The sequence below is a fragment of the Gekko japonicus genome, unplaced genomic scaffold (genome assembly GCF_001447785.1).
Source record: "Gekko japonicus isolate JY-2015 unplaced genomic scaffold, Gekko_japonicus_V1.1 scaffold320, whole genome shotgun sequence".
NCBI lineage: Eukaryota > Metazoa > Chordata > Lepidosauria > Squamata > Gekkonidae > Gekko > Gekko japonicus.
In genome coordinates, this window is record NW_015168660.1 from 203,817 (window position 1) to 219,866 (window position 16,050).

The following is a 16,050-nucleotide window of genomic DNA, read 5'->3' on the forward strand; positions in this document are numbered from 1 at the left end:
CTGCACACATTGCAATTACACCCAAGAATGCACCCCAAAATCTTATTTTAGCACAAAGGGATCACTCAGCAGACAAATCAATATGAGAAGAGTCTCCCCCCCCCAGATGGAAATTGGGAAACTACTATGCGAAAGTATGAGGGTACAATCCAGAATAAGATTCCACAGCGATCAGTGGGACTTCAGGTCTGAGCTGTGCACTTTCACCACTGGCATGAATGGGGCTTCTGGGTTTCACCCAGGGGGCTGACCCACGAGATGTTCCATGTCAAGATGTACACGTGACATACTATGAACAATAACTTCCTAGAGGCAGTGTCTTTGTCTAATGAAACACTGAATCTGTGCATGCAACGGGGGAGATAATTAGCTGTGACTCATTTCTGTACTTCAAAGGCTTCTAGGTTTTAAACCTGTAAGGCACAGGACGGGACAGGGATGCAAAATGAAAGCGTGATCAAGAACTGCCATTCTGTTATTAGCTTGCTATTTAGTTTTGACTTTGCATATCTTAAAACATTTTCATCATGTTACATGTTAATCTGCTGCTCAGCCCAAGTTTGAACTCTACATTCCATTCAATGTATTTGAAAAAGTGTGCATGCACACAAAAGCTCATACCTTGAATAAACCTTTGCTGGTCTTAAAGGTGCCACTGGACTCTAACTTTGTTCTACTGCTATTCTGAATGTATAGTGTTTTGTACAAGCCAACTGGCAAGGGTTAAGAATAGACTAATGACAGGCAACTGGTGGCCCAAGGACTTAATCCAGACCTGTAGGGACGTCCCACCTGGCTCAGCCTACTCCCAAGGAGGTCCATCAGTATGAACTTGAATGGCTTTCTCCAATGTGAGCAGAGAAACTAGACATTAACTCTGACACAAGTTGGGTGGGTTCCCTTGAGTCAATCGTGTTCCTTTTACAGTCAGACATGATGTTGGGGAACTAATGTTCCCGAGTGCACTGGGGCCTGATTTGGTTCATGGTTGAAGAGGGGGCATCAGCCTTCGGCATTGTTTTCCTAAGCCGAAACAGCCCTGGGAGGGCTCCATTTGCCCCGCTGTGAGCCTGTACAGGCAAAAGACTGTTTTAACAGTGCAAAGTTACCCCAGTCCATGCCCACTGAAATGAATGGGCTTAGACCAGGTTAAGTGCCTAGGACTGCACAGCAAATCTGCCTCCAGCAATGAGGCTCCATTCCACAGCGGTATTCCCGTCCCGCTCAGCCTACTGTATAGGGCCAAATTACACAGCTCCAGTAGCGTTAGACTGGGAGTATCACAGGTACAAATTAACAGGCAAGTGTGGACCTCCTATTAGGCAGGCCGCTTCTGGGTAGTAGATTTTGTAGAGTAACATTAAAGAGCAGCAAACCATCAAATCTTTATATATTTTTACCACTGCTGGATGGCCAGGTGGGGGTGGGGGGTGGGCAGAGGCCTGGGGTCTGGATTTTCTTCCTCAGGCACCAAAACTGTCTGAGTCTGCCTCTTGTAAGAGGAGGGCTCTCCCACAGCCTCTTATTGCGACTGACTTGGGAAGCTGAGCTGTTTCAAGAACTGTTTTGTGTCTCAGCTTGTGATTTAAAGGACAGAGGCCAGGCTGCTGGGGAGGCGGCATTTAGTCCACTCACTGATTAGATCAACCAATCAGAAACCTTTCTCTCTCTGTGTAATGTGCTGTCAAATTGCAGCCGACTTTCAAGGCAAGTGAGAAGCACAGGTGATTTGCCGTTGCTTTCCTCTGCAGAGTCTTCCTTGGTGGTCTCCCTTCCAAGTACTGACCTTGCTTAGCTCCCAAAAGCTGACAAGATCGGACTATACCATACTGCTTTCCCTCCCCAAAAACCCATCTAGCAACTACAAAAAATAGATTCTCCAACTAATCTGGCAGCAGATGGGGGAAAACCACTAATGTTTTAAATGATGCCAGTATGTACAAAAACAATGAAAAGAGGGATTCTAACATTTTCTCTCAAATGCAGGTGGGGATGCCTGCTTGCCGTGAAACTTATTAAGCGATCTTGGGCCAGTCATTTTCTCTCGGTCTAAACTACCTCACGGGGTTGTTGTGAGAATAAACATGGCGGAAGGGACAATCATGTGGGCTACCTTGGGTTCCTTAGAGGAAAGCAAGATAAAATGCACCAAGTAAATGAATATATTCTACTACTCACTGCAACACACAAACATACTGCCTAAAAACAAAACACTTCCTGTTTTTTGTCCAAAGTCTTGTTTTCATTCATATGCAGATCGAGCCGACGCATGAATCACTTGCCCATTGTTCCTGATCTCCAGACAGCCTCCAACGTTACTTCCTGTCTCTTCATCATCTGTTACTCAAATTCAAAATGTGGCCTCGATTAAAAATCTGGGCATGCAAATTTGGGTGGCGAACAAACAGGCAAGGCAAACTTTTTTTTTTTTTTAAATTATTCTTCTCTATGAAGTTCATTCATTAACAATTTTGTGTTTTTCAAGAGCAGCTGCTGTAGCTCACTGAGAGAACCTCACAAACAAACCTGCGACGATCAGGACAAAAATGCCAGTTTGCTTCACGTGCCCCGCTCTCCCTGCAGGCTTGCTACTTACCTCGATATAGATGTAGTGCTTGCTGTTTTCGATCACACTAACGTAAGCCTTGTGGATGGATTCCTCATGATACTTGATCCCGGCTGACCAGTCTGCAGCGGAGCGGAGCACCTAGGAAAGGAAATGGCAGCTATTTTATCCCTTTCCCTAAATTCAGGCCCGACCTAAGTTTGCAAACACCGGAACACCTCTGGTCATCCCGGTCTGCTACTTCAGGTCATCGCATACTACGAAGGAAAAAAAAGTGTAGACATCATATCTGTTCTGGATGATCAATGTTTTGACAGTGTCGTTGATAATAATACGTTTAAATGGCATTTCAGGTGGGTAGCTGTGTCGGAGTAGTAGTAGAAGTAGTAGAAGAACAAGATTCAAGCCCCATAGCACCCTAAAGACCAACAAGATTTCAAGGGTGTAAAGCAAAGGTGTCAAACTCATTATGCGGCGAGGGCCAGATCTAACAAAAATGTCACTTTGTCAGGACGAGCCACGTGTGCCATAAAATGCAATGCCAGGTACCAGAGATGTACACTTAATAAGGGACACAGGCAAGCCCAATTAACAATATTGTTTTTTTACTGAAAATAGAAACATGCATAAAACATACACTCTTACAGTATCTCCCTGATGCCCACCCTCACTCTTCCACCACCCATTACTCATTAGCACTGGGACAGTATACAAGGACATGATGCACAGCCTCTGTCATCTGGCAATAAAGATAATAATCAGATGCTCGTGGGCCAGATAAGAGCCCTGGATGGGCCGGTTCCGGCTCCTAGGCCATATGTATGGCACACCTGGTGTAAAGCTTTTGAGAGTCAACATAAGAACATAAGAAAAGCCAAATCTGGATCAGGCCAGTGGCCCATCCAGTCCAACACTCTGTCACACAGTGGCCAAAAATACCAGGTGCCATCAGGAGGTCCAACAGTGGGGCCAGGACACTAGAAGGCCTCCCACTGTTGCCCCCCCCCCCCAAGCACCAAGAATACAGGGCATCACTTGCCCCAGACGGTGAGTTCCTGGAGATTTGGGGGTAGAGACAGGGTTTGGGGAGGGGAGGGACCTCGGTGGGTATGATGCTTCGAAGTCCACCCTCCAAAGCAGCGATTTCCCCCAGGAGAGCTAATCTCTGTAGTCTAGAGGTCAGTTGAAAATCCAGATCTCTAGATCCCACCTGGCGGCTGACAACCCGAACTGTCAGTGACTTTCGCCTGTCTAACAGCACTTTGTACTTCAAGCAAGGATTAGATCAATTGTTTTCATTTTATGTGTGATGGCTGATAAAACTTCACAGGGCGCGAGGCGAAATTGCTCCGTTCAGAGATAAATACTGTCTAGACGGAGAACTGATCTGATAAAAGCACAGTCTATCAGATCATAAAGGTCAGGCAAGATGGATCGTTTTCAGTCTCTCAGCATCACCGAGAAATGTACTTAATGTAGGCTCCCAGCTGGAACATCTTCCCACATTCTCCCTGAGCAACTAACTCTCTTGTTGGAGAAGGCACAGTGTCTTTGCGGAATGCACTGCCCATAGGTGAATTCTCTGATCAGCCCTCAAAAAATGATGGAGCAAGGCCTTCTATTTCTCACTGAGACGGGCTGTAGCACCTTGGGTGGGGGGCTCACATGACCCAATGGCTCTTCTGTACAAAGAGAATTCCCCGCACTCAGAAAACAAATATGTCAGGGAAAGGGGTTCCTCCAACTTAAGTCCATTCTCTGAAATTTAGATTTCTATATGCAGGGAATGGTTTGTATGGAGGAGACATCAGTCATGTGATCACCTGCAAACTTGGTACAGCCCAGACAGAAATCAATCACCTCAGTGAGGGCCTAACTCAATACAATACAATACTAAAAGCCTTTATTGGGGAGCGGTGGCACAGTGGGTATATCCCACTGTCTTAACATCTGAACTGTGTTAGTTCGAGCCCCGCACTGGTGTGAGCAGCCAGCCTGGTGTCCCCAGCTCACCGTCCACCCAGCGATTCGAAAGTTTCGGCGAGTAGATAAAATGGGAACCACTCCTTAGAGAGAGTGGGCACGCCAATCTCCCTTGTGGGAGGGTGTTAGTTGACGGTCGGACGTCCTGGCCGAGGCTTGGAAGGTGAAAGAACTTCTCGGCTACGAAAGAATCCCTGCAGTGGATGTTCCGGCCAGGCGGTGGCAGGGTGGCAATTGACATACGGGTCCTGAAGCCTGGTCAACAAGCAGCCGTGCGGAAAATGACAGAGCCAAGCCAGAAGATGTCTGCACCGGGCAGTGACGGCGTGTGCAATTAAATGAATATATGTTGTCTTCCCCTTTCCCTTCAAACATTGTTAGTCCCTTGTCTATATTGAGTAACTGTACATTGCTTTGAGCCCACTGGGGAAAGCGATTAATAAATGGAAAGTATCATCATCATCATCATCATCATCATCAGCATCATCATCAGCATATCAAGTTAGCCATACAAAGAGTAAACAAATATAGAGGTAACAAGGATAATTTAAATATAAGCAGTTAAACAATTTTCAATTGGTCCTTGATTGCCAAACTTAAAAATAGGGCTACTTTTTCAGTTATTTCAGGTAACGAGTCGTTAAGAAGACGGTGTACCATCAGGGCGTCCGAACGGCCTGACAAATTGGATAAAATTGAGTCTAAAAGATTAGAACGTATATCAGCATACCGGGTACGATAAAGAAGGATATGGGAAACCGAGTTAACTGATTCTAAATTACAAGCACAGAGTCTTGCAGAATATGTGATCTTATTATAAGTGACTGCAGATGGAATAGCATTGCACCTAGCAAGTGCAAATGCTCTGCGCATTTGTGGAGCACAGGGGGCAGATAAATTGGGTGCCAGTCGGCCGGTAATTAAGGGAATTTCAAAATTCAGAGGGGAACAGGATTTTGTTTTGCAGAGCTGGCTAACCTTTGCAGTCCGATATCTAGGAGTCTGCGTTTGATTGACTGATACGCATTTGGAAATGGAAACCACAATAAATCTAAAGATAAGCCCATTGTGGCTATTTTTCCCTCTATGTGGGCAGTCCATCAAGAGATGTTAGAGAGGACCAAACTCCATGGGATAATGGGAGATTCATGCAGTGATCTCCCACAGCTCAAAAAGAAAAGACTAGAAACAGCCAAAACAAGAAAGGGCCGATTCGTACCAGGACTACTGTGCTGAAAGAAGTATGTGTGTGCACACTTGTGTGTGTGTGTGTGGGGGGGGGTTTACCAGTTTCCCTCGTAAAAATTCCCCTTGTAGACCAAGGGTTGCCAGCTTCCAGGTGGGGCCTAGAGGTCTCCCACTATTACATTTGATCTCCAGACGACAGAAATCATTTCCCCTGGAATGAATGAATGAATTTATTACAGCACATAGCCAGCAATATAAAACCATACCTGCAAGTATATTACCATTTACATAGATTACAATGTCAAAAAGTATCCAGATGGTAAATCTATTATGATAAGACAAGATTAATAGAAGATAAAATTATACAAACATTTTAATCACTAAAACCAAAAACACGATGTAATGTTGGACAAAATTTAGTCTTACAAATAGTAAAATAGCAGTAGTAAAAAAATCAATAAGATTAAAATCAGGCAGCCCTAACCCAACCTGGACGCTGATGAACTTTTACAACCAAAAAACAAAATTTCGCTATCTGCTGTAGCGCTATATGATCAGAATTGGAAAGCAATTTCTCTATCTTATCCTGATCTCATTTCCCCTGGAGAAAATGGCTACTCTGGAAGGTAGACTCTATGGCATTGAATCCTACTGAGTTTCCTCCCCTCCCCAAATTCCACCCTCCAACCCCAAAATCTCCAAGCATTTCCCCACCCAGAGCGGGCAACCCTACTCGACCTCATAGTTGCCCCACTGGGAAGACAAAAACGCACACTGCAGGCATGTATACATTTTTCCCTGTGGGGCAAGCAGCTATGCTGATTTGTTGGAGGATGACAGAAGAAGAGACTGGATTTATATACACCCTGCCCTTCATTACCCGAAGGAGTCTCAGAGTGGCTTACAGTCTCCTTTCCCTTCCCCTTCCCCACAACAGACACCCGGTGAGGTAGGTGGGGATGAGAGAGCTCTTTCGAGAACTGCCCTTGAGAGAACAGCTCTGAAAGAACTTGTGACTGACCCAAGGTCACACCAGCAGCTGCATGTGGAGACTGGGGAATTAACCCTGGTTCTCCCAGATCAGAGTCCACGCTCCTAACCTGTACACCAGACTGGCTCTCTACTCCACTATACCAAACTGGGACTGGATATTGTTTTAATCTGGCATTTCTTTGTAATACCTCCCTCCCCTACACTGCTCCGTTGTTTGAAGACCTCAGTATAAATACTTCTGCCTAAGGGCTGAACACTTCATGCATCTGATGAAGTAACCTCTGAGTTATAAAAGCTGAGGCTTTTGGAATATATATATAAGGTACTGCTACCTGTGCTGGAATAGATGCTCTGCACATAAAAGGCGCAAGCATGAAACTGCCATATCATCCGCCTAGCTTCTCACAAGTAAGCAGCGCCTCCAGGATCTCAGGCAAAGAAATGTCTCTTTTTGCATCTGCTAAGTGAACTCCTTCAAGAGGAGATGGGAGGGACTGAATTTTGGACCTTCTGCAAGCAAAGTGGGTGCTGTTGCTAAGAGGCAACCCACCCACCCCAGCTAAAGGATCTCAGGTCCCAGGGATAGGAAAGTCCCCTGCCTAAGGCCCTGAGGACTGCAGCCTCAATTAGCTGACTGATAGTGCAGGACTGCAGAGAGCAGCGTTCTGCCTTGACATATGTTCAGGTAACACCACCAAGAGGTATACATCACAGAGACCAGATGTACTGAAATATATCCAGGCTTTGGTTTCCACATCAACATGCTCAACTCCATGAATCTTCTGGGGAGCTGAAAATCCACCAAGAACATCATATGGACTATAATGTATATGCACCACCAGATGGAGAAAGACAGCCATTTATAAGCTGCTAGAAGCCACCGTACTCACGATGCACAAACTCACTGCTATTTCTATCTGGTTCTGGCAGAGCAGGTTGCACAGGTTTCTAGAGCACTAGAAGTCCTGCAACATCTCCTTCACCAAAGGCAACAGTGCAGATATACCATGAGCAACAACGGTTCTGTCATGCCCGATTATAGTCTAGTCTTTCTTAGTTTACTTATTTTACTTATTTACTTAGTTTGTTTATTTATTTAGATAGCTATACGCTGGCTTTCTCCCTGAACGTGATCCAAAGCGGCTTACAGCGTCATCTCCCCTTCTTTAATTTTTATCCTCACAACAGCCCTGCGAGGTAGAGTAGGCTGAGAGCGCGTGACTGGCTCAAGGTCACTCAGTGAACTTCCACAGCAGATGTGAACCTGGGTCTCCCAGACTCTTGTCTGACACTCTAACCACTACACAACCACTGCCTGTCTCTAGCCAATGTAACGATTCTTGCCCTGCCTGGGTGCTCATACAACTCTTATGAGCAGAAATGCCTGTCCTTCTATCCTCCCCTGCCTGCCTGTCTGCGACTTACCTCTACTCCCACACAATTTGATTGGGGTATTTACGGTTTCCATGCAAAAACCAAACACAGGGATCTGTAGCTGCGGTTCCGGGATGTCCTTATGTAATAGCTTCGAAGGATTGCTGAGTTCAGGCTTTGTGAAGGTTCCAGTACCGCTTAAGAATAGCACAGAATGGAAATTCCACCATAGAGCATGTATAGCGGCCACAGTAGTGCAGGGCTAGGACTGGGAAGACCCGAGCTGAAATCCCCGCTTGCCATGAGTAACCTTGGCCTATCTATTCTCTCTCAGCCTAACCTACCCGACAGAGTTGTTCTGAAAATAACATGGAGGAGGAGGACAGAACCGCGGACACGGCCTGGAGCTCCTTAGAGGGAAGGCAGGACAAAAACACATTAAATAAATAATCCTGATAGCACTGCAGTATCTCAGTGAGAGCCCCAATCCGTGGTAATCATCTCCAATGCTCCCCCCTAAGCTTTGGAGTCCTGTGAGCAAAAATTCTACTTTGTGAGCTACTCGCATTAAAGTTGTGAGCGAGAGATTTGGCTGCTGCATAAATCAGTTTGCTCTGGAGCCATCCTCCCTGAGCGAAGACAAAAATCTGTAAGCCGGAGGCTAAAAAACTCTGTGCTAGCTCACACTAACTCAGCTTAGAGGAAACACTGATCATCTCTGTTTTGTGCAGCTCTTTAAAATTTAGGAGACAGAATCTCATCTGGGCAACCCCCGGGGTCGAAGTTTCTGGACTGAACGCTAAGACGGCATCTGTCATTAACAGTCAGTGCTAACAGCTTTCATCCTTTTGGGTACAAAGCCCTGCCTCTCTTACGAACCAGCATTCCCGGCATGACAAAGGTCCCTATTGTTTCCTAGTAACCCAAACACACATCATGCGCAGTTTCTTCTTAGGCACAACTCACAACGACAACAACAACAAAAATCGAGGCGCCAGAAACAAACTGTTATTAAAGTGGGTGGTGAAATAATAGGATGTGTTTGCAAAAACGTGCTTCACCGCCTGCATGCTCGATTATGAAATGCGTGTCTTGTGCAACCGCCCCACAAGTTAATGGATCCCCTTTGCCGATAAACCAGCACCTCACTATCAGTTATTTTGAAAGGCGTGACTTGCCATCTAATAGATAAAAGCCGCCATTCATCTCCCAAAGGAAAGCCCATAAAAAGCTCACTTTTTCTATACTATAACATACTGGAAGCCTCAAAGGCCCAGAGTAGCCTGAGCTTGTCAGTGCTCAGAAGCTAAGCGGGGTCGGCCTGGGTTAATACGTGGACGGGAGACCGCTTAGGAAGACTGGGGCTGCTACTCTTGCAGAGACATTTAGAATACATCTGCCCACATTTATGAGTTCTCCTTTTGCCCTGGGCATTGAGATCCCAGAAGATCTCAGAAGCTAAGCAGGGTCAGCCCTGGTTTGAATTTGGATGGGAGACAACAAGGGGAGCCCAGGGTCACTGAGCAGAGGCAAACCACTTCTGCTCATCTCTTGCCTTGAAAGCCCCTTGAGGGATAGCTATGAGTTGTCTGGGACCTGACAGCACTTAATTCATAGAATCAAAGAATCATAGAGTTGGAAGGGGCCATACAGGCCATCTAGTCCAACCCCCTGCCCAATGCAGGACCAGCCTAAAGTATCTCTGACAAATATTCGTCCAGCCTCTTCTTGAAAGCTGCCAGTGAAGGGGAGCCAACGACCTCCATAGGCAGCTGATTCCACCTTTGAACCACTCTGTCCGTGAAAAAGTTTTTCCTAGTATCCAGGGCCAGCTCGAGGTGTTTCTGCGCCCTAGGAGAGGCTAGCTTGTGGCGCCCGTGCCCCCCAGTGCAGATGCCAACCTCCTGGTGGGGCCTGGAGACATCTCAGAAACACGCCTGGGGGGGGGGGCGCCGGGTGCCACAAGCTAGCCTTGTTGGTCTCTGAGGGGGTCCCGGATTCGAATATGACTCTTCTGGGACATGGCTCCCCTCTCGGAGTAGAACTGCGGCCCCTGAAGGGGGGGGGGAGAGCAAGAGCTGCCCAACCAGTCTCCTCCTCTGGTTTTCTCCCCGGCACAAACTTTCCAGCTAGCCTGGAGGAGGGGGGGCGGCAATCAACCCTGCCTCGAAGCGAGGCTGAGTGCGAGGCCGGCGGGAGCTTTTCTTTGGGGCGTCCCGGGGGTGGCGGTGGCGGCAGCAGCAGCGCTTGGAGGGACCGGCAGGTGGCGGGCCAAGCCCGGACAGGCTCCGGCAGGCGCAGGTGAGCCTCGCCCACCCCCCGAGGTTCTCCTCGGCCTTCTTCAGCCCACCCACGGGCTTCCGGTGGCCACCGCTGGCATGTCCATGCGCTCTTGGTCTGCCCCCCGCTGCCACCCTGAGGAGAGTAGCTGGATGCAGGGCTTTTGGTGGGGGCGGGGCCAAGTGCAGTTTGGCGCCCTAGGGCCAAACTGCACCCGGCCCCGCCAAAAGCCCTGCATCTCCCAGACCTGGTGACCGCCGCCGCCGCCGAGCTTGCCGGACTCGGGGAGAAAGAGGAAGCGGTGGTGGTCAGGGAGATGTAGGGTTTTTGGTGGGGGCTGGGGTACTGGCGGGTCCGTTTGGCGCCCTAAGGGCCGGCCCGCGCTCTAGGCGAATGCCTAATTCGCCTAGCGGGTGAGCTGGCCCTGCTAGTATCCAGCTGATACCTTTCTTCTGCACGTAATTTAAACCCGTTGCTTTGGGTTGTATCCTCTGCTGCCAACTGGAACAGCTCCTTGCCCTCCTCCAAATGACAGCCTTTCAAATATTTAAAGAGAGCAATCATGTACCCCTTCAATCTCCTCTTCTCCAAACTAAACATTCCCAAGGCCCTGAACCTTTCCTCGTAGGGCTCAGTTATTAGATAACATACTCGAATCAACACTCCAATGCCTAATTCTCAGCCTTCGCCACTTAGAGATGGCTCTGCTTTGCAGTGCAGTCCCATGCAGAGTTATTTCCAGGGGCTTAGACTGGAGTAAGTTTGCACAGGACCGCACTGCTAGCTGGGGTGTGAGCCCGAATGCAAATGAACCAGCAGCCTCCTCGCCAACATTCTCCCACTCGTGCATCTGACTGTTACTCACTATCGGCAACGATGCACAGAAGGCTATTTTAGTCAAAATGGAAATCAGGGGAGGAAGCCTGATTTAGCGGCTGCGGCTCGGGAATGCCCTCGCTTGACAGGTCTCAGAAGGCTGCCTTTGCTCAGAGCTGCTGGAGAGGAAGCAAATGCAATTTGCAAGGGGTTATGTCCTAGGCCAGCTCAGCCCTCAGAATGTCCAGGAGCATCCTGTGGGTTTACTCAACCGCCTCTAGATAATCGCATTTCTCGGCCAATTTAACGGCAAGCTTATTTTCTGCCTCCACTGCAGAACAACCCTGTTCTAAACTTCTGATTCTTAATATTCTCATCTGGTGCCTTTGCCCATTGGCTTTCACAGCAAACAAATGCCCTTGCTGTCTCCTGATTGGCTGAGCGGAACATTGCTTGCCAAGAGCTATGTTTCTACAAAGGTATCCCAGAGTCCCTTCGCAATTTTCTATCTTAGTATGCATTCTTTACAGATATAGACGGAGTCTCAAAAGTGGAATGCAGGGGGCAGGGGACTGTTTCCTGAGGATAACGATACAAGGACAGAACAAAGTTTGAGTCCAGTGTCACCTGAGCCAGCCTTGGATGGGAGGGTGGGTATAAATTGATAATAAATAAAAATAAATAAATAAATAAGACCAACAAAGTTTTATTCAAGGTATAAGCTTTTGTTTGCACACATTCTTCTTCAGATACATTGAAGTGGAAGTTACCAGTCCATACATATAGGTAGAGGGTGAGCAGCAAATTAGCATACAACATAATGAAGATGTTTAACAGATTCCAGGACCAAACAGGAATAACCAGCTTAGTTTATATGGTTACCATTTGCTTGGGTTTAATTCTTGGGGAAAACAAGGTGAAGGAAATAAATAAGAGTCTGCTCTCCATGAAAACTCGGGAGCAGTTTCAGCCAATCTTCTTTGGAAGCAATTTCTGTGTACCACTAGTCTCAAATTAAACTCGAATGTGTCTCTGCCACGCAGTTGTAATGTATTTGTGACATGATCGGGACTCTTCTAACGAGCCGCATTTGGGGAGCCCCATTTTGGGGCAGCTGACGAGGCCTGACAGCCTGGAAAGGGAAAGTGGCAACTCCTGACCGCCGTGACACAACAGCATCCACGGCTACCGAGTGCCCTTTGGGGCTGCGTGGCTGTGGCAGGATGGGCCCCTCCCTGGTTGACTGTGCACCCCCCCTGAGTGTCTTGACTGCCGCTTCCCCCTCTCTCTGTATGTCAGCACGACTCCCTTGTTTGGGTGAGTCCATGACGCCGCCTTCCGCCGAGACAGACCCCTGATCCATCAAGGTCAGCATTGTCTAACTGGCAGGAGCTCCCCACAGTCCCAGGAAGAGGTCTGCCAACAGAGCTCCCTCTAAGCTGAGCTAGTGTGAGCCAGCTCACAGTTTTTAAGCCTCCAGCTCGCACATTTTTGCCTTAGCTCAGGAAGGATGGCGCCAGAGCAAACTAATTTACGCAGGAGCCAACTCGCTTGCTCACAACTTTAATGCCAGTAGCTCACAAAGTAGGATTTTTGCTCACGAGACTCCTCGGCTTAGAGGGAGCGTTGCCTACCATCTGTGTTTTTTTTTAAACTGGGGATGCCGAGAAGGCAGCAGGAGAGTCTGGGCTAAGGAGGAGAGACCATTCTGCGTGGACTTGGGCAGGCAGTCAGAGAGGGTGACTGGTTTCCAGGCGGAGAGGACAATGCTTGGATGAGGTGGGAGAAGTTCAACACTGTTACAGTGAGTGGAGTTCTTTTACAGGCAGTTACACTTTTAACAGGCAGGAGGGCAGACAGCCCCTTTTAGGGACCTCAAGATGAGAACTCTGTTTTATTTTGACAGTGGAAGGAGGGCGTAACAACTGGCGCCCCCTCATTGTTTGATCCCATTTTGGAGCTCCTTTAGTGTGTCCCCTTGAAGACAGACCCCAGGAAGGCCGAGAATTACCCAAGAATGGGGGAGCTGTCCAAGGAAGTGCTATTTGAGTAAACTCACACATTCCCTGGGATACATGTGAGTTTAACCAACATTGTGTCCCGGTCCTGGCAGGGAGCTCCCGGACGCAGCGGGAGAAGGGGAAGGATCGGGCAGACATTCCAGGAACCCTTGCACATCCCAAATGGTAGCACTAAGATTGCACACAGGACCGAAGAAAGCTTCTGTGTCAAGGTCTGACCCGTTAACTGCAACATTCTGAACCCATTAAAGAAACTGAGCACTACCTCTCTCAAATCTTCAAAAGCATTACCATCTGGCTCAAACGCAAAGCATTTGGCTCAGAAATCATTCTTTTTAAAAAACAAAGCAGCAATATTTTCAAAGAGTTTTCTCTTTTACCATGATGACTACTAATGTACTCCTAAAAAGAAAAGGAAAGTCAAAAATTTTAATCAAGAGTTTCCGGCGCGAAGAAAGAAACCCTGAAACAGTGTCTCCGGAGATGTCAAGAAGTTAGTCGTCTACTAAATTAAAGAGGCATTTGTTTCTGGCATTCAAGTTCAGGGATCTCTTACAAGGCTTCTCATTAGAGGCGGCTAAAACCATCCTGCAAGGCAGATGGGAGGTATGACATGTCCAACAAACTGTCCTACCTGAACACTGGCGTGCACAGCCTCGGGGACTTGATACAGCAACTCATCGGCTGTTCGCTGAGATTTTGGTAGCAGGAAAGGGTAGGAGAGGGATCGATATTTGGGTTTCATGATCTTTGAAATGAAAACAAAGGAACACATTTAAATACTTAAAACTGCAAGTCAGATTCAGAGCCAAGCTAGACGTGATGTTGGGGGAGTTATGAGCACTTTCCCCCTCCCTTCTCCTGAGTAGTTTCACTCATCGGCCGCCTCCCCACTCCAAGCAGGCTTTTATTAATGTTCGGCTGCAGAAGCTCCCTGACTTCAGTTCTCAGCATCTGCAGGAAAAAGAATCTCAGACATCAAGTTTTGAGAGAGCTGTCTGAGACCTGAGAGAGCTGCTGCTGGTCTAAGTAGACAAGACTGAGCTAGAGAGAGTGGGGTCTGACTCAGTATATGGATGGTTAATGTATGCAAAGGGAAAAAAGACTGTCCTAAAAGCCTGGGACGAGATAGGGTTCAATCCCACCCCCACCCCTGTACTGCAGCCCTAACCCGAATCATGGCCTATGAAGCTGTTATTCCCCATCATCCAATTTAAGTTTGGCTCTTTGTATCACACTCGTTTGAAGTTAAGTTTCCGAACTGCAAGTAGATGTTTTTCTAGGGCAAAAGGGGGAGTATAAAAAAGGACAAGAGAATAGGAAAAATGCAGAAATAAAATTACAAATTATGGAAACTTCTTCTGTAAACCAACAGCATAGGTTTGGGCAAAACAGGTTTCAAGAAAAGGTCTGAGTAACAACTTTATACCAGGAACAAATCACTCTGCCTGTTAAATATTGGGTTCAAGACGCACTGCAGTGAACAGTGAACTACTTTATTAAGGGGTTTCAGGAACAAGACTGACTCACCAGGGCAACTGCCCTGTTTAAATAGCATGCAAAAACCACACCCAAACACACCCCACTCCCAACGATAGGCTATTTACATAACATAAGTTTCTCATTGGTCACTTCCAGAGTCCTGATAATCTATTGTTCTAGAGCTCCAAGCTCAGCCAGTTTCTGGTAGATAGTCCTGGAATGCTCCAGGCCTAATACATAACACTGCCCAAATCCAGTTTGAAACTCAGAAGTGTTTAATTCCCAAATGTCTACTTCCAAAATTTATTTCAAGTTACTTTGGGAAAACTGGAATCCAAGAGTAACCGAGTTCCAAACTGCAGGGAGAAAAAGTTCATTTTAGCATGAAAAGTCTGGATTTTGACTCAAAATTATTTTTTAAGCAAAAATTGATTTCAGCCATTCCCGTTGAATTCAGTTGTTTTAACTTTGTTGCAGTTTACCAACTCTGAACGTGGTGAAATCTTAGCTTCCAACAACTTTAAGATTTTACCAACTGCAACCCACAGTTAGGCTTTTACATGCTCTGGGCTAAAAATACCTAAAATTCTGCACAACCTATACAAATTAAGCCACTTTGTACACACACAAATCATTTATTTTGTTGTTGATTGTCATTGGGGGAGCACAGGTCAAGGTTCCTGGGATTTGTACTGAGCCCTACTCAGCTAGAGACTTGCATATTTATTGTTGTTGTTGTTGCTTAAATGAAAGCTAGCCTGATCTCATCAGATCTCGGAAGCTAAGCAGGGTCAGCCTTGGCTAGTATTTGGATGGGAGACCTCCAAAGGAATCCCAGGGTTGTGACACAGAGGCAAGCAATGGGAAACCACCTCTGGACGTCTCTTGCCTTCAAAACCCTACTGTGTCGCCATACGTCAGCTGTGACTTGACGGCAAAAACAACAAAAACAAAGGTGCTCAGGATGCTTCGGCAATGCAACATTACGTAGCTTGTGGGTTCTCAGAATACAGAAGTCAACCCTAGTTCAATATGTAATGTAAGAAACGACAAAAAGATTCAGGTAATCTGTTAATAGTAATTACTATTACTAGTACTACCTAGTGGTTATGTAGTCCTAATTGATTAATGAATTTTAATGTATGTATTGTCTTAGTGTTGTTAGCCACCTTGAGCCAGTCCTGTGGCTAGGTGGGATACAAATCGAAATAATAATAAATAAATAAATAAATTAATTAACGGAAGCCCACCTTTGCGAAGTTCCAGCGCTGAATAAAATGTCGAGCTACATCGCGGGCAGCTTTGCCATGTACAACCGAGGCGACATCGTGCCACGGCATCCTTGGC

At 46.9% G+C, this 16,050-nt stretch overlaps 1 protein-coding gene across 1 annotated transcript in view; it reads right to left on the reverse strand.

Annotated features, from left to right (window-relative positions):
* Window positions 1-16,050, reverse strand: part of PLD1 (phospholipase D1) — a 183,561-nt gene that overhangs the window by 41,021 nt on the left and 126,490 nt on the right. Inside the window, exons 17-19 of the mRNA XM_015415255.1 lie at window positions 15,954-16,050; window positions 13,856-13,969; window positions 2,597-2,707 (exon numbers count right to left, since the gene is read on the reverse strand). Coding sequence (XP_015270741.1) covers window positions 2,597-2,707; window positions 13,856-13,969; window positions 15,954-16,050 — 322 coding nt within the window. The remainder of the gene's footprint in view (window positions 1-2,596; window positions 2,708-13,855; window positions 13,970-15,953) is intronic.